General features: G+C 37.1%; 2 protein-coding genes across 4 annotated transcripts; both read left to right on the top strand.

Moving 5' to 3' along the window:
* The first annotated feature begins 3,419 nt into the window (after positions 1-3,419).
* Positions 3,420-10,254, top strand: LOC148198672 (uncharacterized). The gene is made up of 5 exons (XM_088091405.1): positions 3,420-3,693; positions 8,566-8,977; positions 9,062-9,285; positions 9,385-9,642; positions 9,741-10,254. The coding sequence occupies exons 1-5, from the start codon at positions 3,473-3,475 to the stop codon at positions 10,252-10,254; spliced, it is 1,629 nt and encodes a 542-aa protein (XP_087947531.1). The 5' UTR covers positions 3,420-3,472.
* A 4,652-nt stretch (positions 10,255-14,906) lies between these two features.
* On the top strand, positions 14,907-23,010 carry THIC (thiaminC). Of its 3 annotated transcripts, XM_088091901.1 has the most exons (8): positions 14,907-15,065; positions 15,189-15,308; positions 16,528-16,572; positions 18,720-19,042; positions 19,204-19,331; positions 20,039-20,865; positions 21,299-21,975; positions 22,811-23,010. In XM_088091901.1, the coding sequence occupies exons 4-8, from the start codon at positions 18,732-18,734 to the stop codon at positions 22,818-22,820; spliced, it is 1,953 nt and encodes a 650-aa protein (XP_087948027.1). In that variant the 5' UTR covers positions 14,907-15,065; positions 15,189-15,308; positions 16,528-16,572; positions 18,720-18,731; the 3' UTR covers positions 22,821-23,010. The 3 variants fall into 3 exon arrangements, with proteins under 3 accessions (XP_087948027.1, XP_087948028.1, XP_087948029.1); XM_088091902.1 differs by lacking the exon at positions 16,528-16,572; XM_088091903.1 differs by lacking the exon at positions 22,811-23,010 and having other exon boundaries at positions 21,299-21,979.
* The last annotated feature ends 374 nt before the right edge of the window (positions 23,011-23,384 follow it).

Below are 23,384 nucleotides of genomic sequence, written 5' to 3'. Positions count from 1 at the left end.
GTTAAATTTTAATGTTTTTTTATTTTAATATAATGTTTCAATTATGATCAAATACACAATTTATTTTAATTTAAATATTTAATAATTAAAAATATTTTTTAGCTGATGTTAGTTACAATTATTTTTTATTCAATTTTGTTAATTGAATGTTGTTAAAAAAAAAGTTTATGTTAATAAAAATTCTCTTGGATATTAATTCCAAATAATACTAGTTATTGTGAATCAGAGGAATGTTCAACCAACATTATATATAATAAAAGAGGAAAAGTGATCTTACAGCTCGATACGCACATGTGGTTTGTCTTGGATCCTGTTGTACCAAAACATCATGACTTATTTCTTTCGTCCTCTTGCTGTCAGTTTGTTGTTGTAAGGAAGATAAGATAAAAGAAAAAGTTAAATGCAAGCAATAATAGTAGAATTGCATGATTAACTTTTTCATGTGGGGTAAAGTACTGACATTCATTGCATTGGACAAACAAGTACTGAGACAACAACATGTGATTCTATTCTCAAATAGATCCATTTTTTTACCCATTCATCCCCTTCAATCAATAAATCTTTAAGTTTAAGGTTGTTAATAAGAATTATAATATATATTTTAATTAATGATTTGGATGAATTTATATTAGATGAAGTTCTGAAAATTAATTATATACAATACAAAATAATATATGCATACATGAGAAACTAAATTTATTGTCATATTTTGTTCGTAATGCTTAACTTATATAAGATATATATTATTGTTAAGTTTAATAAATAAATTTAATTAATGAGATTGTTAACTAGCTTTTGGTAATAATTATAAGTTAAATTTAACGTTTAAAATAATATTTTTGTTAAAAAATAATTTATCATGTTATTCAATTATATTGATAATAAAATAGAAAATGGATTTATAATTTATCATGTTTATTTTGTTATCCTTAAAGCAATAAGAAGTAATAAATATAAATATTAATTTAAATTTTATTTAAAAAAATTGTTAATTTCAAGTATATATTCATTAAAATTATTTTGTTATCTTTTTATAACTGTAACAACCCAAATTGCGGCATTAAAGGCAATAATCATATTTCTACATTAAGCTATAAAAGACACATAGACAATAAAGATAAAAATATATTGTGTATTGTATTCTAATATAAAAGTTTCTTCAAAATAGTATTTAAAAATATAAGAAAAGATCTTTTGACTAGTATAAAATATTTCTCTTCTACCAATCACAACTATGTCGGTTGTCATATGTCCTTTTTTGGCAGCATCAATGATGCTCTCTATCAACCCATCATCATTCTCTACTCTACTAATGTGAATAAACACAATCAGAAGACAATAACACTGTAGCAAAGACAAGTACAATGATAAGTTAGAATCGTTAAAGATGATACTAATAATTCTAGATTATGGACATAAGAAAAGATTTATATATATATATATATATATATATATATATATATATATATATTTAGGTTTAATGTCTCCGTAGGTCCCTATTTTGGTCATGAATTTCAAATAAGTCCTCGTCATTTTCGGCGTATCAATTGAGTCCTTGTTTTTGTAAAATTTAATCAATTACAGGCCTGCCGTTAATTTGGACAAACGCCCGTTACGGTATTGGTTAGGTGGCATGGTTGAGTGCAGACGTGGCATTTAAAACGGTTATTGTATAAAATAATTGGTATGCACGTGTGTTTATTCAGTTTTGGGTAAGGGTAAAGTAGGAATTTTGAAAAAATTATAAGGGCAACTGAGATTGGGCAACTGAGATTGGGGAAAGAATTAAACCTTTTTATTATTAGGGTTCGCGTGAGAGGCCAAAAATCGCGATCGTAAGTTCGAGACTGAAGCGGCAGAGTGCATGCAGTGGGCGGTGTCTGTGGGTCCTTTTGTTGTTGGAAGCAAGAAGCTGAAGCACGTGGTCAGTGGAGGTAAGTGTTTCTGCTTTATTGTATTCGTTTTGATTCAATCGAAACTACAATCACTTGTGGTGGTCCCCCATTGCTGTATGGTTTGGTCTCTGGTTTTGATTGCATTTTGGTGGTCCCCCATGTATGTTTAAAGTTATTTGACTTTGTCTGAGTGCGTATGTTTAAAGTTATTTGATCTCTGTGCCTGTTTTAATATATATTTTTTTTGTCGTGACATGTTTTCATAATAGGTCTGTAGATATATTTATTGTGTGTTGTGCGTAATGGAGGACGCTATTGTGTGTGTGTTCCACCATGGAGGAAAGTTCATTAATGATAGTACCCTAAAGTATGAAGGGGAGACAACAACTTTGTCCTTTGACCCTGACACGTGGAGTTTTTTTGTGATTGTCAGTGTAGTGAAAAGTTTAGGATATGAGAATTTTAAAGATTTATGGTACTGTTTAGGAGGGGGTTTAGTGTTGGAAAATAGGTTGGAACAATTGATTGATGACAGAGGTGCCATGCATATGGCTAACTTAGCTAGGCTTAATGGTGAAGTTCACTTATACATTCTCCATGTAGTTTCTGATCCCGAAGTCATTCATATGCTTGAAGACATTACTAATGAGGAAGGAGAAGTTGAAGGTAATGGTACAGTACAAAAAGAGGTTGAAGAAGATGGTGATTCTGTTAAAGTAAATGGTGAAGGTGATGGTGACTTAGAAGAGGTCAATGTTTGTGAAGAAGATGGTGACGGTGTTGAAGTAAATGATGTAGTTGATGGTGAGTTACAAGAGGTGAACGAGGGTGAAGAAGATGGTGGTGCTGTTGAAGTAGATGGTGAGTTACAAGAGGTGAACGAGGGTGAAGAAGATGGTGGTGCTGTTGAAGTAGATGGTGAGTTACAAGAGGTGAACGAGGGTGAAGAAGATGGTGGTGCTGTTGAAGTAGAGGTTGAAAGTCATGGTCACGTACAAGAGTTGCATGAGGTTGAAGAAGAGCAAGAGTTGAATGTGTGTGAAGGAGTCGTGGAGGATGAAGTTTATGTTTGTAGTTGGAGTACATCTACTGAAGAAGGTGATGTACATGGAATTAATGAGTGCTTAGAGGGCCTAGTAGATGTGAGTGTTGAATGTGATATAGATGGTGATGTAGATTGTAATGTCGAAGCAGAAGTAGAAGTAGAAAGTCTTTATGATAGTGATGATGACCGTGATAATGTCAGTGTTGAATGTGATGATCATGACGATAGAGGATTGTCAGATTTTGAGTGGAAATCTGAGGAATTTCTTAGTGCAACAGATAGTGATGAAGAGGTTAATGACAGTGAAGGTTATGGGAGGTTTGGTATTTTTTGTATGCCAAAAAGTATGGTAGACTTTACATGGGAAGTTGGGACTTTTTTTGCACAAAAGCAAGATATTTTAGATGCTGTAAAAGGGTATGCCTTGGAAAATGGGAGGAATATAAAGTTTGTAAAAAATGACAAGAGAAGATTGAGGATGAAGTGCTTTGGTGCAAAAGGAGAATGCCCATGGACCATATACTTTGGTTATATGGAGGCTGTAAAATCATGGCAGCTGAGAACTAAAAAAGACATTCATACATGCAGCAGGGAGTTCAACCTGAAGTTAGTTGACGCCAAGTGGTTGAGCAAAAAGTTGGTGAAAACAGTTCAGGAAAATCCTAAGATGAAGGGTGTTGATATTCGTGAAAAAGTTCAAAGGAAGTGGAACATAGGTATATCAAGGTCTATGGCTTATAGAGCCAAAGCTATTGCTTCTATGAGAAATAGAGAAGATTGGGAGAGAATATCCCTTGTGTGTGTTGCATACACATAGGGTAATTTATTTATATTGTAAGATATGGGCCAATGCCCTTAATACATAATAGACTAAGCCCAAATAACAGAAACACACATCTTAACATCTAACACTCCCCCTCAAGCTGGAGCATATAAATCATATGTTCCAAGCTTGTTACAAAGATAATCAATTCTAGGTCCTCGTAAGGACTTAGTGAATATGTCTGCCAACTGGTTGCTTGAGTTAACAAACTCAGTCTTGATATCTCCGGATATGATTTTTTCTCGAATGAAATGACAATCAACTTCAATGTGTTTGGTTCTCTCATGGAAGACAGGGTTAGAGCTAATATGGAGAGCAGCTTGATTATCACATATAAGTATCATGTGAGTGACATCTCCAAATTTCAATTCACTAAGCAATTGTTTAAGCCACACAAGCTCGCAAGTAGCTGATGCCATAGCTCTATATTCTGCTTCTGCACTAGACCTTGCCACAACACTTTGCTTCTTACTTTTCCAAGATATCAGGTTGCTACCAATAGAGACACAATATCCAGAAGTAGACCTCCTATCAGAAGGGGAACCAGCCCAATCAGCATCTGAATAACAAACAATTTTTGTATCGTTGTTAGGGCCATATAGCAAACCTTTTCCAGGTGATCTTTTAATATACTTCAGTATGCGAACAACTGCCTCCCAATGGTCTTCACATGGGGAGTTTAGAAATTGACTCACCACACTAACTGCGAAAGAAATGTCAGGACGCGTAACAGTAAGATAGTTTAATTTACCAACTAGTCTTCTGTACCGTTCAGGATCTGAGAAAGGCTCCCCCTGATTTGGTAGGAGTTTGATGTTAGGGTCCATAGGTGTCTCAACAGATTTACAATTCATTAACCCTGTTTCCTCCAAGATGTCTAACGCATACTTCCTCTGAGATATGACAATACCATCATTGGATTGTGCTACTTCAATACCCAAAAAGTACCGGAGTTTGCCAAGATCTTTGGTTTGAAAATGATGACAAAGGTGTTGTTTCATCTGAGAGATGCCAAGATAGTCGCTTCCTGTGAGAACAATATCATCGACATACACTATTAAGTAGATACATCCAGCACTCGAGTGGCGATAGAACACCGAATGATCTGCTTCACTGCGAGACATACCAAATTGTTGAACAACACAACTGAATTTACCAAACCAGGCCCGAGGAGACTGTTTTAGGCCATATAAGGATTTGCGAAGACGACATACCAATCCAGATGACTCCCCCTGAGCAACAAAGCCAGGCGGTTGCTCCATATAAATTTCTTCATGCAAATCACCATTGAGGAAAGCATTTTTGACATCAAGTTGGTAAAGAGGCCATTGGCGAAGAGCGGCCATGGCAATGAAGAGGCGAACAGAGGTCATTTTTGCCACTGGAGAAAAAGTATCACCATAATCCAAACCAAAAATCTGTGTGTAGCCTTTGGCAACCAGTCGAGCTTTCAGACGATCAATCGTGCCATCAGGACCAACCTTGATAGCATACACCCACCTGCAACCAACAACAGACTTTCCAGATGGTAATTGGACCAGCTCCCAAGTTCCACTTTCCTGTAAAGCACTTAATTCATCCATCATAGCTTGACGCCAACCAGGATGAGTTAAGGCATCACTCACAGATTTGGGAATTGACACAGAAGAAATGGATGAGAGACAAGTATAAAAAGATGGAGATAATCTGTTGTAATTAAGAACAGTATAATGGGGGGAAGGGTTACGGGTAGAGCGTATACCTTTACGGAGGGCAATAGGCAAGTCAGACTCAGTTGCTGGAGCCGGAGGAGACACATGAGGCGGCACCGGAAGTGAGTCATGAGGGAGACGATTACGGCGACTATAAACCTGAAGGGGTGGAGGTGAAGGATGATCCTGTGGTGAAGGAGAGTCTAAAGAAGGAGAAGACAAAATGGGTGGAGCATCACCAGGAGGATCACATATAAGAGGAATATCAACAGTAACAGGGAGAGGTACAGAACTAGAAGATAGATGTGAAAAGTAAAAAGAAGACTCATCAAAAGTGACATCAGCAGAGATAAAATGACGATTGAGGGAAGGGGAAAAACACTTATAGCCCTTTTGTGACCGTGGAAATCCTAAGAAGACACATTTGTGAGACCGAGGAGATAACTTATCAAGACCAGGACTAAAATCATGAACAAAACATGTAGACCCAAAAACTCGAAGAGGTAATGGATGCAGAGGGTCTTGAGGAAATAAGATAGAATGAGGGATTTTGTTATCTAGGACGGAAGATGGCATGCGGTTGATAAGATAACATGCTGTGAGAACTGCATCACCCCAAAAACGGGAGGGTACTTGACCATGAATAAGAAGTGTACGAGTTGTTTCAATAAGGTGTCTATTCTTGCGCTCAGCCACCCCATTTTGTTGAGGGGTATAAGCACATGAGGTTTGGTGAAGAATGCCATGAGAAGCCATAAACTGTTTAAACGGTTGAGAAAGGTATTCACGGCCATTATCACTACGTAAATTTCGAATAGAAACCCCAAACTGTGTTTTTATTTCATTGAAAAAAGATTGAAAAATAGAAAACAACTCAGAACGATTCTTCATTAAAAATAACCAAGTACATCTGGAATAGTCATCAATAAAGGTAACAAAATACTGAAAACCTAAAATGGACTTAACACGACTAGGTCCCCAAATGTCAGAATGAACCAATGAAAAAGGAGACGACGCCCGTTGTGAGACACTACGAGGAAAGGAACTACGAGTATGCTTCCCTAACTGACAAGACTCACACGACAAACTTGATAATGTGGACAACCTTGGGACAAGTTGTTGTAGTTTGGCAAGACTGGGATGACCGAACTGAGCATGAAGAAGGGATGGTGACTCCATGACAACGCCAACATGTGGAGAAGGGCGGAGATGATAAAGGCCATGAGACTCACATCCTGTGCCAATCATGTGTTTCGAACTCCGGTCCTGCAACCAAACAGAATCTTTAGTAAACGAAATAACACAATTAAGAGTACGAGTTAAACGACTAATGGACAATAAGTTGAAGGGAGACCCAGGCACATAAAGTACATGATCGATGGATATGGATGGAAAAATATTAACAGTACCAATACCATGAGATGAGACTCTAGACCCATCAGCCATTGTTACTGAGGGTAAATTATTCGGACATGACAAGGAAGAAAACAAGGACTTGTTACCAGTGATATGATCTGTGGCGCCTGAGTCAAGGACCCAAGGTCCAAGGGAGTGAGTTAGACCAACAAAAGGTGTACCTGTACGTGCAACAGATGCAGATGTAGTGGAACCAGAGTGCTGATGATCCTCATACCATTTGAGAAATTCGTTAAAGATTGCAGGTTTGTCTACGATATTAGATGAAGTAGGATGGTCTGCAGACGGTGATCGGGGAGGTGGATCAGAATTTGCCATTGCTACAGGTCGAGGAGGACGTCCATGGAGAGCATAACATCTATCAATTTTGTGGCCTAACTTGCCACAATGGTCACATTTTGGACGTCCTTTACTTGGCTTGCGAGACCGACTTCGATCATCACGTTGAGCAGCCATAACAGAGGAATCATCAGTATGAGGGGATGTCTCAGTGACGGGTTTGCTCGGTATACGCAAAAGAGCAGAACAAGTAGAAGTAAAGTTGGGTATGACAGGAGAACCCAAAATCTGATCACGGACATGAGAAACATCATCAGAGAGTCCGTATAATGCCAACAACATGAAGAACTTTGATCGCTGTTCCAATTCTTCAGCAGGAGTGGAAGCAGGAGGTAATATATCATTAAAGTCATGAAGAAGGGCATGAATTTTACCCAAATATTCTGCCATAGGACCAGGATTGCGCGGACCAATAACAGTTAATAGGTCCTGACAAACACCATAAAGACGCTGAGTGTCATTGGTGTATAACAACTTCGCTTGTGCCCATACTTCTGAACATGTTTCATAGGATCGAAACATTTGTTTCAGTGAGGAGTGAATGGTGGACTTTATAACAATGCACAACTGAGCATCAATTTTCATCCAGCGGGAAGTGTCATCTATGGGAGCAGTAGTCACATTTTGAGTAAGATGATCTAAGTACCCTTGACTCTTCAACCAAAGTTTGATGTCGGACGCCCATGTTGCATAATTTGTGCCATCTAACTTGTCAATGGACAAGTGTACATTCACATAATTGGTATATATTGAAGGATCAGAAGATGAGCCACCAATAGAGGTGTTTGTAGACGAGGAAGACGCCATAGGGAAGGAGAAACCCTAAAAATTCAAAGTGCTCCGATTGACGCAACGACCACAGATCCAGAAAGAGGGCGAGGAGGCGATCACGGCGGTGCTGATCGGCGGCGGAAAGCTCCGGCGACGCGCCGGCACGCGCGGCGGCAGCGGCGGCAGCGGCGACTCTTGCGGCGGCGCGTGGAGGCGCGTGGGAGGTCCGTTCGCCGCGATCTTCGTACGACGGTGGTCGCCCGGCCGAGACGATTCCGATGGTGTGGTCGCCGGTCGATTCTGGAACTCCGGCGACGGCGGCGGCGGCGGCGGCGGCGACGGCGACGGCGACGGCGGCAGCAGCAGCGACGGCGGCAGTGAGGGGTGCCGGAGACCGTGGAGTTGACTGGAACTATTCCTGTGCTCTGATACCATATGAGAAATAGAGAAGATTGGGAGAGAATATCCCTTGTGTGTGTTGCATACACATAGGGTAATTTATTTATATTGTAAGATATGGGCCAATGCCCTTAATACATAATAGACTAAGCCCAAATAACAGAAACACACATCTTAACATCTAACAGCTTCTAATGAAATTGATGGGTCCTTTAATGAACAATATAAGAGGATATATGATTATGCGCATGAGTTGTTGGAAAGAAATCCAGGATCTACAGTTAAGGTCCATGTTGAGAATAATGAGGGTGTGTTAATTTTCAAGAGATTTTACTGTTGTCTGAAGGCATGCAAAGACAGTTTTGTCTGCTGTAGGCCAATAATTGGATTGGATGGAGCCTTTTTGAAAGGGAAGTATGGTGGTGAGCTGTTGACGGCTGTTGGGAGGGATGGAAATGATCAAATGTTGCCCATTGCATATGCGGTGGTAGAAGTCGAAAACAAAGATTCATGGATGTGGTTTTTGGAACTTTTAATTGATGATCTTGGTGGTGGAGAAGTGTGTTCTTCAATTACTTTTGTCTCGGACCAACAAAAGGTAATAATCATATTTAAATTGCTTCTTTGGTATATTGGTTCATTAATTTGATATGGTGATAAATCATTTACGTTAACACCACAGGGTCTACTACCAGCCATACAACAGTTACTCCCAGGTGTTGACCAGAGATTTTGTGTCAGACACTTATATTCAAACTTTAGGAAAAAGTTTCCTGGTAAAAATCTGAAACAGCTGATGTGGAGGGCAGCTACTGCCACTCATCCACAAAACTGGGAAAGGGAGATGAGAAACATTAAAGATATAAATGAAGACGCATTCAAGCATTTGATTGCCATCCCTCCAAGGTTGACAATTTGTATTAATTATTTTTGCCCTTTGTATATTATTTTATGTTTGTCCATATTAGTTGCAGTTTTAACATGTGTATATATCATCTGTTGTAGATATTGGTCAAGGTCCAGATTCAGTCCAACACCAAAATGTGACACATTGGTCAACAATATCAGTGAGGCTTTCAACAGTGTCTTGGTTCACACCAGGACTAAACCAATCATAACAATGCTGGAAGAAATTAGGGTATACATAATGCAAAGATGGGCAAAAAACAGGGATAAGATACAATCATTTTCAGGACCAATTTGTCCAAAGATCCAGGCGAGATTTACAAAGGAATCCCAAGCAACCAAGAATTGGATACCTAGGTAACTTTCTTCATAACTTCATAAATGTTTATTCATTCCTTGGTAAACTTTATGTCATACACTTAAATGTGTTGTTTAAATTTTTTATTTCTTTATAGCTGGTCAGCACACAAACTGTTTGAAGTAAGACACGTCTCCCAAAGTGGAGAAAAATTTGTTGTAAACATAGACGAGTTCTTATGCTCGTGCAGGAGATGGAGCATCACAGGAATTCCATGTTGTCACTCCCTTGCCGCAATGAAGTTTCTTAATATTGATGGGCAGCAGTTCATTCCGGCTTGCTTTCTAAAGTCCACATATGAAGAAACCTATGCATCAATCGTATATCCCATCAACGGCAACAACATGTGGGACCTAACACCACATCCGGATGTCATGCCTCCTAGGAAAAAGGTTATGCCTGGAAGACCTAAAAGGAAAAGAAGACTGGAGCAGTGGGAGATCAGAAAGGATGATTCACGAGTGAGCAAGGGTGGTTTGCGGAAGAGATGCGGGATATGTAGGGAGGTTGGGCACAACAGGAGTCGTTGCCCGAAAGCAACCCAAGAACCAATCATGCCATCATCGCAATTATCTGAAGTGTGTATGAATGATGAGCAAGCTGAACTATAGATGTCTGTATAAATGACAACGATGCCAAGTTTTAGGAACTTTGGTTATGTAATAGTCTAAGGAACAAGGTTGATTGTTTTACTGCTTTGTAATTTTGCTGAACTATAGATGTGTGTATGGTTTTGGATGTATTACAATGATGCCAACTATGTATGGTTTTGGATGTATTACACTGTTTTGGATGTATTACAATGAGCAGGAACTACTTTGTCAATGACCAGGAACTGTTTTGGATGTATTACAATGACCAGGAACTATTTTGTCAATGACCAGGAACTGTTTTGGATGTATTAAAATGTTTTGGTTATATTACAATTTCCTTCTTGGACGGACGTCTTATATACAACGATAGGGGACGACCAGACCAAACGCTCTGCAGCACGGAGGTTGTTGGAAGAGCGATGCACGAGGGTGGACGACCAGACCGAACGGTCTTCAACACGGACGTAGTTGGACGAGCGCTACACACGGGAGGACGACCACACCGAACGCTCTTCAGCACGGACGTAGTTGGACGAGCGCTAGACAAGGGAGGACGACCACACCGAACGGTCTTGAGCACGGACGTAGGTGGACGAGCGGTACACGAGGGAGGACGACTAAACCGAACGCTCGTCCAGCGAAGACGCGCAGTTGACGCTCGTCCAGCGAGGACCCGCATTGGACGCTCGTCAAGATAGGACCCGCAGTGGACGCTCGTCAAGATAGGACCCGCATTGGACGCTCGTCAATACTATCTCAGCAATGTAACAATCAAATTGTGGTCTGATCAGGATAACAATGCTGTAATTTAGCATTTCGTCAATCAAACTGCTTATTCTATAAATATGATTTACCATTATAACAATTGTTTAATTTAGCAGTAATTTTGTACACAGTATATGGACTGAATTTATAACAACTCTTCCATTTCATTCATTTCATTCATTTCATTACAACAGACAAAACCTACAACAAAGTTACAAGGAATCATCCTTTCGTCATCAACATTGAAACTAAAACTATCTGTATTACACATAAAACAGACACCAACAACATCACCACCTTCATCAACTTTTCAACAATGAAAACTGATTTTTGTAAATTCAGTATCATTTTCCTAGTACTATCCATGTCTTCACTCTTCACTAGTGTTTCTTTCTTTCCTTCACTGTTGAACAAACTTCCCCTTTCGTCACCACCAATATCATTGCACCATTCGAAGAAGTTGCAACCACTTTCTTCACCACCATTCTGTAAAGACAGCATTCAACTTCATTAGGGAGTACCACCTTCTTCTCACAAACAGTACCAGAACTTGATTAGGTTGAGTTGAATCTAACATACCTTATACTTGGAGCATCCCCAAAATTGCTTGCCCCGATTCTTCGTAGTTTTGGCAGTTCTCACCACACAACTTTGACCACAGTAGCAGATCGGTGAAGGCGTACCATTTTCCTTCCGCCTGGCACTGCAACTCGATGAATACCAAGAGTGCTCCTTCGACATTCTCTTCGAACAACTAGTACTACACCCACCTGCGTCGCAAAACTACAACTTCGACCTCGTACTTCGAATCGAACAAAGAACGCGCACCCTCCCACTTCGAATCGAACAAAGAACGCGCACCCTCCAACTTCGAATCGAACAAAGAACGCGCACCCTCCCACTTCGAATCCAACAAAGAACGCGCACCCTCCCACTTCGAATCCAACAAACAACGCGCACCCTCCCACTTCCAATCGAACAAAGATACACCTGATTTTTGGATCCAACTTAGGATCCCATTTTTGGCCTCTCACGCGAACCCTAATATTAAAAACCCTCAATTTCTTCCCCCAATCTCATGTGCATTCGTCAATTAAAACCTGTTGGCCTTCAATTTTTTCAAATTTCCTAGTATGCCCTTACCGAAAACTGAATAAACACACGTGCATACCAATTATTTAATACAAAAACCGTTTTAAATGCCACGTCGGATTAGTTACTGCACTCAACCATGCCACCTAACCAATACCGTAACGGGCGTTTGTCCAAGTTAACGGCAGGCCTGTAATTGATTCAATTTTACAAAAACAAGGACTCAATTGATACGCCGAAAATGACGAGGACCTATTTGAAATTCATGACCAAAATAGGGACCTACGGAGACATTAAACCATATATTTACAATAAAACATCATGGTATAGAATACAAACTAAATAATATTACAAGCATAAAGACATTCATGATTCTTTTATACTCATCTAGGTTAAACACAATCTCTTCATAACTAAGTGTATTAATATGCCCAATCTATTGATAAAGATTTCTTTCAATTCTCACTTTAAGTATTTTTTTCTATGAGTTCAATTATTAGTAAAATCAAGACAATTTTACCATAAATTTTAATATCAATACACTCTACACATCAAACAAATATAGTAGCATTTTCTCTTAGAAATTATTACCTTTTCATCTATCAAACCATAACAATTTCTTTTATCATAAAGCATGTTCATATTGTAACAGTGATAAGATATTGTCCGCTTTGGGCCAAGCCCTCACGAATTTGCTTTTGGTACCACTCCAAAAGGCCTCTTAACAATGGAGATATGTTATGAGTATATAAACCCATGTTCATCTCTTATTTTATCCGATGTGGGACTTTGTTTGTACCCAACACATATTCCTTTAAAACACTAATTACTCCAAAAACACAATAGTTTCTCAAAGATCACTCATATATCAGAACATATATTCCATACAACATGTGATAGACTTGTCCAACAAGTTGATTTACTCACTCAGCGAGTTATCCCTGGAAAGACACCCACTTAGCGAACAAATGGCTCGCTCAACAAGTCCAATAATGTAAAAAAGTGTATAATAATTCGTCTAGTGAGAGAAAATTTATCCAATGATCCATCCTCCTTTGACTCTATCAAATATGAAATTGACTTTCGCTCAACAAGAGTCTACTTGTCCAATTAGCAGACATACTCTAACTTTTTCAAACCCAAAATTGACATTCACTAAGCACTAAGGAGTTTGCATAACACAAACTTAAAAATGCATATATGGCAGTACTCATAACTCTAATTAAATGTTTTATTTCTTTATATCAAAAGAGAACCAATGTCCTTAAATTGATTCATTGAAATTACAAGTATCCTTTCAGAGTGCTAACCCCAAATTTCACAACTCAGAAAATGAATTTAACAAGCATCATGCATAATACATTTTCATTTGACATATACTAAGCTAACTCGAAATAAGATTAATCTATACATTTGAGATCACAACCACGATATGGAAACCATTCAATCTAAATCATAATTACCAAGTATCACCAAGTCAATCCAAATAAAACAAAAATGACAATAATTATATCTAGCTCCCTTTACCCTGTCTGATACTCCTAAAACTTTTTAAGACACTTCTCCATCATATTAATCTCACAAGTAACTCTATTTACACACATGAACATCAAATCAATGATATGATCATACCACCAAGACCAGAAATAGGCAGAGAATCATTTTGAGCATACTTGAGTCACATGCAACCTAATCATACTCACACGCAATTGATAAACACAAATTTGATTTTATAAAAGGTAGAAAAGAACTCACTCCATTTACGGTTATTGGATAAAGTTGTAGATTATCTCTTGTGAACTAAATGGTGATCTCTAATAGAAGAACAAATAAATGATGAATTATATTTCTTAGAGAGAAATCAGAAAAAGATTAAGAATTTTTTTTAGAGATAGTAAGGTTTTATAAAAATGAACTCGAAATAGAAAAATCTATTTATAGGTAGTTATTTTTTAATAAAATATTCGAGTATCATTTTATTAAACTCTATATAATTTAAATAATCATTTTCTATGAATTTATTTTTTTTAAAGATAAGAGCATCTATAGAGATGATTTTCTAACTAGTTATTTTTTTGAAAAAAAAAATTGAAGAATAAATCTTATACAATACGTCGAATTTCTTGGGCTTAAGAAAACTGTGTATAAGGAAAATTAAAAAAAGAAAACCTTGAATTTTCAAGTAAAGTTTTTAAATAAATATTTTTGAGATAGAATTAAAAAAATATATAAAAGCATCCTTTTTATCTAAAAAAAAAAGTGATACTATAGAAGAAAAATTAAATGTGTTTGACATGATAGAAATCACAAAAGTGTTGTGCAGACCATAAGAAACAATTTAAGAAACTCTTGTAAATAATGCTTTTTAAAATACCCTTTGAACTTTCTGTAACTTTCATTATATCTATCTTTACTAATGTTAATAACTCCATTTATTATTATTTTTTTACTTGAATCATGAAAGCTAATCATTTTTTATTTTTTAATGCAATTTTAACTTAATTATTTTTAATATAATTTTAAATGAGTTATCAATTATATCTCTTTCAATTTTCTTATTTCAAAGTATGTATATCTGGTATCAGTTTTTTCTATTCAATATTATAACTAATTTTTCTCTTTCCATTTTAATAAATTAAAAATGATGTTAACAAATTATATTATCTTAAAACTTTAAAATTAACAAATTACAACATGTCATAAAAATTTTTGTCTCGAAAGATGGTCGTGTGTTGTTTGCTTACATGTCATCCAATTATTAGTGGATTTTAGAGCTTTGGTTTGAAAATATCTAAGCTCGAATCACGAGATCCACCTCACTCATCATCCACTTTTGGTTCATGCAACCATTCTCTATTCTCCATTCTGTATAAATTCAACACTCTCCTACACTTTTCTTCAACCATTCACTGCACAACTCATTGTGCCATTCGTTGCCTTATTGCAGATAAGACCAACCATTCTTCCTTCAGGTCCTCTCTCTTCTCATTTTTGGTGTGTTTTTCATCTGTTGTATGTGTCCTGGTATTCTTTTACCTCTATGCACACACATATGTGTTTATTTTCCCTTTTGATATTTTTTGGATGATTGGTAGACGGCAGACGACAGTACAGAGTCGACGGAAGACGGCGGCGCATGGTGGACGACAACACAAAGTAGAGTCAACAACAGCTCTTGACGGCAGCGGTGGTACAGGCGGCGAAGAAGAATCAAGGTTAGCTTCTTTCAAATACTTTCGTGTTTTTTCTAAAGATTTTTGTGTCCCATTTCATCAATGATTCATAAGCTACCAAATCACTTATGGAGACCCCTGCAGATTCCTTTTCTGAGAATTTCATTTTCCCTTTTTTTACCTAAAGCAAGTAACAAAATTGTATGTATAGATATATAGATATATAGTCTCTCCCATCAAAGTGCTAATTGTTGATTATGTTTTGAGAATTTTCAAACAAATGGTGTCAGAAATTGTGGCTTTTAAATAAAAATTGTTAACTGGTTCCCATAAAGTTTTCTTGGATATTGATTTTGTTTGATTGCAGAAAATGCTATCCAATGTATTCGTAGACAAAGGTCAAGGGTTTAATTGTTTTTTTGTTGAAGGAAAGTATGTAAAAATTTGTCTGTATGCGTAGCATTCTTCCTTTGCAACTTTGGTGCATGGATATTAGGAAACCAAGTGTCATACAAAATGGACCCACCATTATCTCAGTTGCCCCTTTAGGATTTTGGTGAAAAAAAATTTCTTCTCAGCTCCCTTCTTTGACTGGCAGGAATTCAATGTGGCGGATCATAAAATGTACAAATATAATCTCTTAAATGTTCTTATTAATCCTTGTCAGTAAAATGTGTTTGATATGTTATGAGTGTGAAGTGATGAGCACTTTTGATATCTTAGGACGGTAATATCTTAGATGATATCCAAATATCATTTTCAGATGGCAGAAAACCAGATTGTGTAATGATATTTACATAACTTTATGAGGGGGTGAGTAGTGGTTAACCTTGAAATTGGCTAGAGAACATAGGTTAAAATGAAAAGTTGATGTGTCATTTTCATTAGGAAAGAGTTATATGACACTACATTATAACCATTTGAGTGAACACTGCATTATAACTTATAATTTATAAGATTGACCGGTCTCTTTATTCCATGATATGCATCATATGGATATAGTATTTTCCTTTTTAAGAAGATAACTTTCACAAGAAAACAAATTTAAGCTTCAAGAAGAAGTATTCTTTTTATTCAATGTAATTTTTATCATTTCTCAATTTCAGATTCAATAAATTTAGTAATTTTTTCCTTCATGTTATTATATTGTTAATTTGCTGTTGTTCTCCTTTGGTTGGTTTCGTTTTTTAAATATTGTGTTTGTTGATTACCTATAAGTTTTAAACGCGGACAACCAATACACTGCTTGTTCTGTTAACAGGTATTTCACTTTTGATTGATACTCCACGGGATAAAAACATAACGGGTAAATGTTACTAATGATCCATTTTGTTTTATCTGCCTTTTGTTTTACTTTTTGTTTTTTTGTTTTATTGAACTCCTGCAGCCTGCATTCTGAGTATTGAATGAGTGGGATATTCTTTTTTTCTTATTAAGATAACATTCTTTTTTTGTTTGAATTTTCATATTAGGTATTATGCTTTATGTTGTTGTCTTTTCATATATGGATAAATAATTTTAATATCATGATTTTAATATGTTGTTGTCTTTTCATATTATGCTTTATGTTGTTAGCTATAATGATTTTAATAGTGATTTTGTGACCTTTAAACTTGTTTGGTTCATATTTAATAACAGGATTTGGATCTATTTTGGGCATCTTTTGTCTTCCTCTTTTTCTGCCTTAAATTTGCCTCTTAAATATGGACCACTTTAAGAGTAACCCTTTAACTTTGGTTGATGATCTTGCATCTGAAACTCCTGGTCCATCTGAAAGTTTAAAGTGAGAATGGTTTGGGAGGGTTTTGGTTCCTCCTGAAATTCTCTTGCTGTAATGATTTATCTATGCAAATATTTATATTTTATGATGCCCTCATAAAAATATCCAAAGAAGTTGAAAATGCAAAAGAATAAAATTGAAAGTTGGTATAGAGGAAGAGATTAAATGCTCTAATATATCCCCGCATTTGGTGTAGGATTCAACTTCTATGGATAATGCAAATATTTATATTTTATGACTGCTGGAAGTTCATTTTAAGCTAATCTTGATTTAATATTGCATTACTCTGAAGCTGGAGATGGCTTTTAAAGGAGAGTTTGAAGAAGCCTCAAAAACTTCAAACAATAAGTTTTGTTGCTTGTTGGTTTACCATTTACTTGCATGGATGTGAATATTATGTGGTGTTACAGCGCACATACTTCTTAATGGGACTTTATTGATTGAGTTTCTATTAGTTGTTTTCACTAAACTACAATTCATCTGTTAATTTTTAATATTGCTCTGTTCTAACAGAAAGTATGTTTCAAAATATACCAACACATCCTCGCATGGGTAGAAGAGCAAACTTATTGGATAGCTTTTCGGTTTCTCAATTTAGGATTTGAACTGGAACTCTACTCTGTTCATGATTATTGCATGGTATACTGGTATACTTATGTTGTGTTGATAAAGCTTGCGGAGAAGAAACATCTCCGGATGTCAATGAGCAATGACTCTGGTGTTGTCTTGTACTGAATCTGACAAATGGAACATTGTTTATTTTTATCTTAGTAGTAATTGATGGATGAAACATGGTGATGTTTTTCTCTTGGTATTAACTGGTTGCTCCCTGATATCCATGTACCAAGAAAGAATGCAGGATTGATTTGACTAGATTTTTTATTCTTTGGTGCCTGCATAATGCCTTGTGTGAGTGATCTGTTTGGTATAGTTTGATATGATGATTTTATATTTCTGTACATAAATTTTTGTAAAAAAAAGGCCCATGGGCTGGCCCTGACCCATAGGGCTTTGGGGGCTTTTAGCCCTGTGGGCTTTTTCAATAAAAGATTATTTTTGGTCCTGTGGGCTTTTTTGGCCCTAACCCACATGGGTTAGGGCCAAATCTTATTAAAGGGGCTGACTTGACAGTTCTACAACACATGATATGTTAAGATACATGAGGAATCAAAGGGAAACAGTTTATTTATAGAGAACTAAAAATGGTCGTATTTAGAAGATTAAAAACATATATAACTGTTTTTGATGATTACTAATCAGCACTCTGCCTTTTAACAGTTTCATAGTTCACTGTACATAAAATTTTGTCTTTTTGTTACTGAGGATAACTTGGTACTTTAGCCTCTAAAGTGCATCCATTGCTTTAGAGGAGTTAAACCCTTTTTCCTTTTTTTAACATTTTCCGTAAAGATGATGAAAAACCAATATCATTTGTTTTGAAGTGAAAACTCAGGGTCAGATTCCTTTTCTAAGCAGCTCTCTAATCTGAATATCAGCCTAAAGAGGATGATTATGAAATTAATTGACCAACTAATTTGTAGAAATTGAAAATGGAATATTTCTTTTGACACACGAATCTATTGATAACTGAGTATTGAGATACACATATTTAGACATTATGCTGCAGGCTGTTGTAAAATAACTAACGTTTGTCTTTCAAAACAATACTGTAGTTCTGTATCAAGATGGCATCAGTGCATGCTAATGTGACACCACTTGTTTGCAAGAATGGCAACCATGCTTCTCAATCGAAATTTCCAAGTTCTACATTCTTGCCTGGATTTGATGTTGTTGGACGTGTTTCAAGTGCTTGGAAGAAGGAACTTGTTCCACCTTCCATGACCTTGGTACCTAGAGCCACATTAACATTTGATCCTCCAACTACCAATTCAGACAAAACCAATCAAAAGAAGCACACTATTGACCCTGCTTCTCCTGATTTTCTTCCCCTTCCTTCCTTTGAACAGTGCTTTCCAAAGAGCACTAAAGAACACAGGTGATTATCTTCTTCTTTTGTTAGTTCATACAATTAGTAGAATTTAATTACAGATAGCATGGCTTTCCATGTCTCTCTGAACAAACTGGACATGGACAGAACTCAAGAGGGGTCCTTGGATAACTTACCAGAATTAATTTATGATCCATTCATGTGCACAGGGAAGTGACTCATGAAGAAACTGGTCATGTGCTCAAAATTCCCTTTCGTAGAGTTCACCTCTCTGGGGAGGAAGGACACTTTGATACCTATGACACTAGTGGTCCCCAAAATATAAACCCCAGGATAGGTATGTAATTCTAACATTTTTGTGCATTTATTTTACGTCATGCATCTTTACTCTAGTTCATTCATTTTCTTTGTGATTAATGTTGTGTTAATGACTTTTTTTCGGCATGAATGAAACAGCTATAATTCCATTCATAGATACATTCTTCGATTTTATCATTATTGCTATTATTGCTGTTATCGTCTGTCTAGCATCATTTGCAATCCTCGTGATGATATTTGGGCAGAAATCATTTCCTAATTGTAAATGTTCATATCTGCTCTCGCAAAATTAAAACTGTAACAAGATAAGTTATCCCGTCCGTTCTATGCAATCTTGTTGCGGATGGTATTTCTTTTTCTGTTGTATAGTTTGAACCTAGTGTCAGTTTATGCTAATCCCAAGTTTCTCCAACTTGCTACCATTATCCATATATGTACGTGCTCAATTCATCAAGGATTTTAATTTCAGCAATTGCATTAAATCATCATACTCTTGTTTTGAAATCTGTTGTTTTAGAAATGAATTCAGCCAAATTAACATTTGCATTTGCATGTATCCCTTAATCTACCCTGTTTCATTTTTACTTGAACAAAACATCAAAGTGGTGAAATATTATTCCGGGCAATCATTGAAGAATATGTTTTTGGCCTTTTATCTATATTTGCACGAAGCTTTTGAAAACTTACATTATTCAATTGATATGTTTTCATGGATTTGATGATTAGGACTCCCAAAATTGCGTCAAGAGTGGGTTGACAGGAGGCAGAAAATAGGTCCACCAAGATTTACTCAGATGTACTATGCCAAGCAGGGAATTATCACTGAGGAGATGCTTTATTGTGCCGCTCGTGAGAAGCTTGACCCAGAGTTTGTGAGGTCAGAAGTTGCTCGTGGACGTGCTATCATTCCTTCCAACAAAAAACACTTGGAGTTAGAGCCCATGATTGTTGGAAGAAACTTTTTGGTGAAAGTAAATGCCAATATTGGAAATTCTGCAGTTGCTAGCTCCATAGAAGAGGAGGTTTACAAGGTTCAGTGGGCAACTATGTGGGGAGCTGATACAGTCATGGATCTCTCAACTGGTCGCCACATCCACGAAACTCGAGAGTGGATCTTACGCAACTCCTCTGTACCAGTTGGAACTGTACCTATTTATCAAGCACTTGAAAAAGTTAATGGAATTGCTGAAAATCTTACCTGGGAGGTTTTCAGGGACACCCTGATTGAACAAGCTGAACAGGGTGTAGATTACTTCACCATCCATGCAGGAGTTCTTCTGAGATATATTCCATTAACAGCAAAACGCATGACAGGAATTGTCTCCAGGGGAGGATCTATTCATGCTAAGTGGTGCTTAGCTTATCACAAAGAGAATTTTGCTTATGAGCACTGGGATGACATTCTTGACATCTGCAATCAGTATGATGTGGCCCTATCCATTGGTGATGGTCTAAGACCTGGATCCATCTACGATGCAAATGACACGGCTCAATTTGCTGAACTCTTGACCCAAGGAGAACTGACCCGTAGAGCATGGGAAAAGGATGTGCAGGTGATACACATAACATTTTCACAGCTCGAAACTCATACATTTATGGCAGGATGAAATGATTTAGCCTCTAATTTCAATTTTTATTTCAACATCACAGTCTCTGCATACATATCTGTTTAACGTGTTACTTTTCATTATTAGTAGTTCTTTAGCATGAACAATTAGGAGTTTCTAGGCATAATTCTAGTCACATTTTATTATTATTAGAGATAATAACTTCGATAGGAATAGACTAACAATCCATCGCGAGAGGTATATTTTAAATGCTGTTGAATTTGCCACTGCTTTGATGATCAATGAAGTTCCTAGGTGGCCAACTGCGAAACTAAATATAGTACACAATGTTTTCATGTATATATTGTTGCATGGTGATTCTATCTATTTCGTATGATATTAAGCTATCACCATCTGTTTACTTTGAGTTACTTTACAGGTGATGAATGAAGGACCTGGACATATCCCAATGCACAAGATTCCTGAAAACATGCAGAAACAGTTAGAATGGTGTAATGAAGCACCTTTTTACACCCTTGGTCCTTTAACAACTGATATTGCTCCTGGCTATGATCACATTACCTCTGCAATCGGTGCTGCAAATATTGGTGCACTTGGTACAGCTCTTCTCTGTTATGTGACTCCAAAAGAACACCTTGGGTTGCCAAACCGGGATGATGTTAAGGCTGGAGTGATAGCTTATAAGATAGCAGCTCATGCAGCTGATTTAGCCAAATGTCACCCACATGCTCAGGCCTGGGATGATGCGTTAAGCAAGGCAAGATTTGAATTTCGATGGATGGACCAGTTTGCTTTGTCATTGGATCCAATGACAGCCATGGCCTTCCATGATGAAACCTTGCCATCAGATGGTGCGAAAGTGGCACATTTCTGTTCAATGTGTGGCCCTAAATTTTGCTCTATGAAGATAACAGAAGATGTGAGAAAGTATGCTGAGAAATATGGCTATGGAACTGCTGAGGAAGCTTTGCAGCGTGGGATGGATGCTATGAGTGCTGAATTTCAAGCTGCCAAGAAAACTATCAGTGGGGAGCAACATGGTGAAGCTGGTGGAGAGATTTACTTGCCAGAAGCTTACGTAAACTCCAAGGAGAGGTGAGACTGGATAAAATATTTTAGTTTTTTAATATGACGTTCTTTTTCTCATTCCATTTGACATGGATTATAATGGGTTGCTGTGAATCAATTCATTAAATATGCTTGTTGGAAACCTAATCTAAGTAAAAATCTCATAAAAGCCACATTATTGGCCGAAGTATTTGTCTCCTTTAGTGACTACAACATGAAGCACCATCTTGTCCTGCTGAATGTTGATATTTCCTCATAGAAGCCAATCTATTCAGGCTATTTAAATGAAAATGACTACAAATGGGTAGCAGGGTACATAGGGGTCCTATCATCATGGGTTTGGGGAGAGTTAAACTTAGGCCATCATACCAAGGAGAAGGTTAATTCCCATCACTAGAACCCAAGGCTACAAGTTAGCAACCTTACAGTTGCACCAAGGCTCACCCTCTATTATTATCATAATGACTAGGTGTGGGTAAACTATATTTCCACTTTCATTGTTCATCGTACACTTTTATGATACCAAATAACCATTTGAATTCATGGCATAATAATTTGAATTAGTTTATGCTCTAGTACTTCTTAAAGTCTCAACTTTAAGAAACTTCTGACCTTTGATGGTGCTAGCACCCCAGGTTGTGTAGGAGGATTAAACCTATGGCATCTTCATAGCACCTGCGTCTGTAGTGAGCTCCATATGGCACCATATAACTTTCCCTTCTCGTGCAATTATACACTTTTCCCCCTAATGCAATTACGCACACTTAATGGTTTACTGTTATGGAAATGGTTTGCCAACCATTTGCCTTGTTTAGGTGTTTGTCAGCGGAAGATGGAATATCTTATGCATATTATTTTGCAGGACTGAATGAATGGAGTAAATCATTTGGAAGAACATGGAGCTAGCTTCCCAGCTGGCCTCTCAGGGTGGGAATGCATTTCAAGCAGTAGGAGTAGGCGAATAAGTTCTGTTTGTAGAGAGCGTTTATGAACTTCATCTTTAGTCAACATTTGTTTTGTTATCCAATTCTCAGCAATGAATTGCTCTAGTATCATATTGAATACCATCTTTATCTTTTGGGCTATTTTATTAACACCCGAGATGCACCAGGGGTGCCTGAATCTGTATAAGCTCTCGCTATCAAGATAGAAAGCTAGCAGATCAGGCTGAGACAGTCCCTTTGAACCTGATCAGGGTGATGCCTGCGCAGGGAGCGTGCATTTTTCTCTTTTTTATGCTTCTGCAGGAATTGCGCGTTGTATACGCAATTTGGACCAGCTAATACTGGGATGCAGCAGACAGCTCGTTGGCCATGCCATTTGGTCATGGTTAGAAGTGTTTAAAATGTACGGCGGCATGATCTGAATTAGTAGTATACTGTCCTTAGATTCAAGATCTTATAATTCAGCATAAAATCCACCTTCACATATAAGAA

This window comes from Vigna umbellata, chromosome 5, assembly GCF_029865625.1.
Source record: "Vigna umbellata cultivar VRB3 chromosome 5, Vumbellata_1.0, whole genome shotgun sequence".
In the NCBI taxonomy this organism is placed as follows: Eukaryota; Viridiplantae; Streptophyta; class Magnoliopsida; order Fabales; family Fabaceae; genus Vigna; species Vigna umbellata.
Note: the sequence above shows the minus strand (reverse complement) of the source record. Positions and strands in the feature narration are given on the sequence as shown.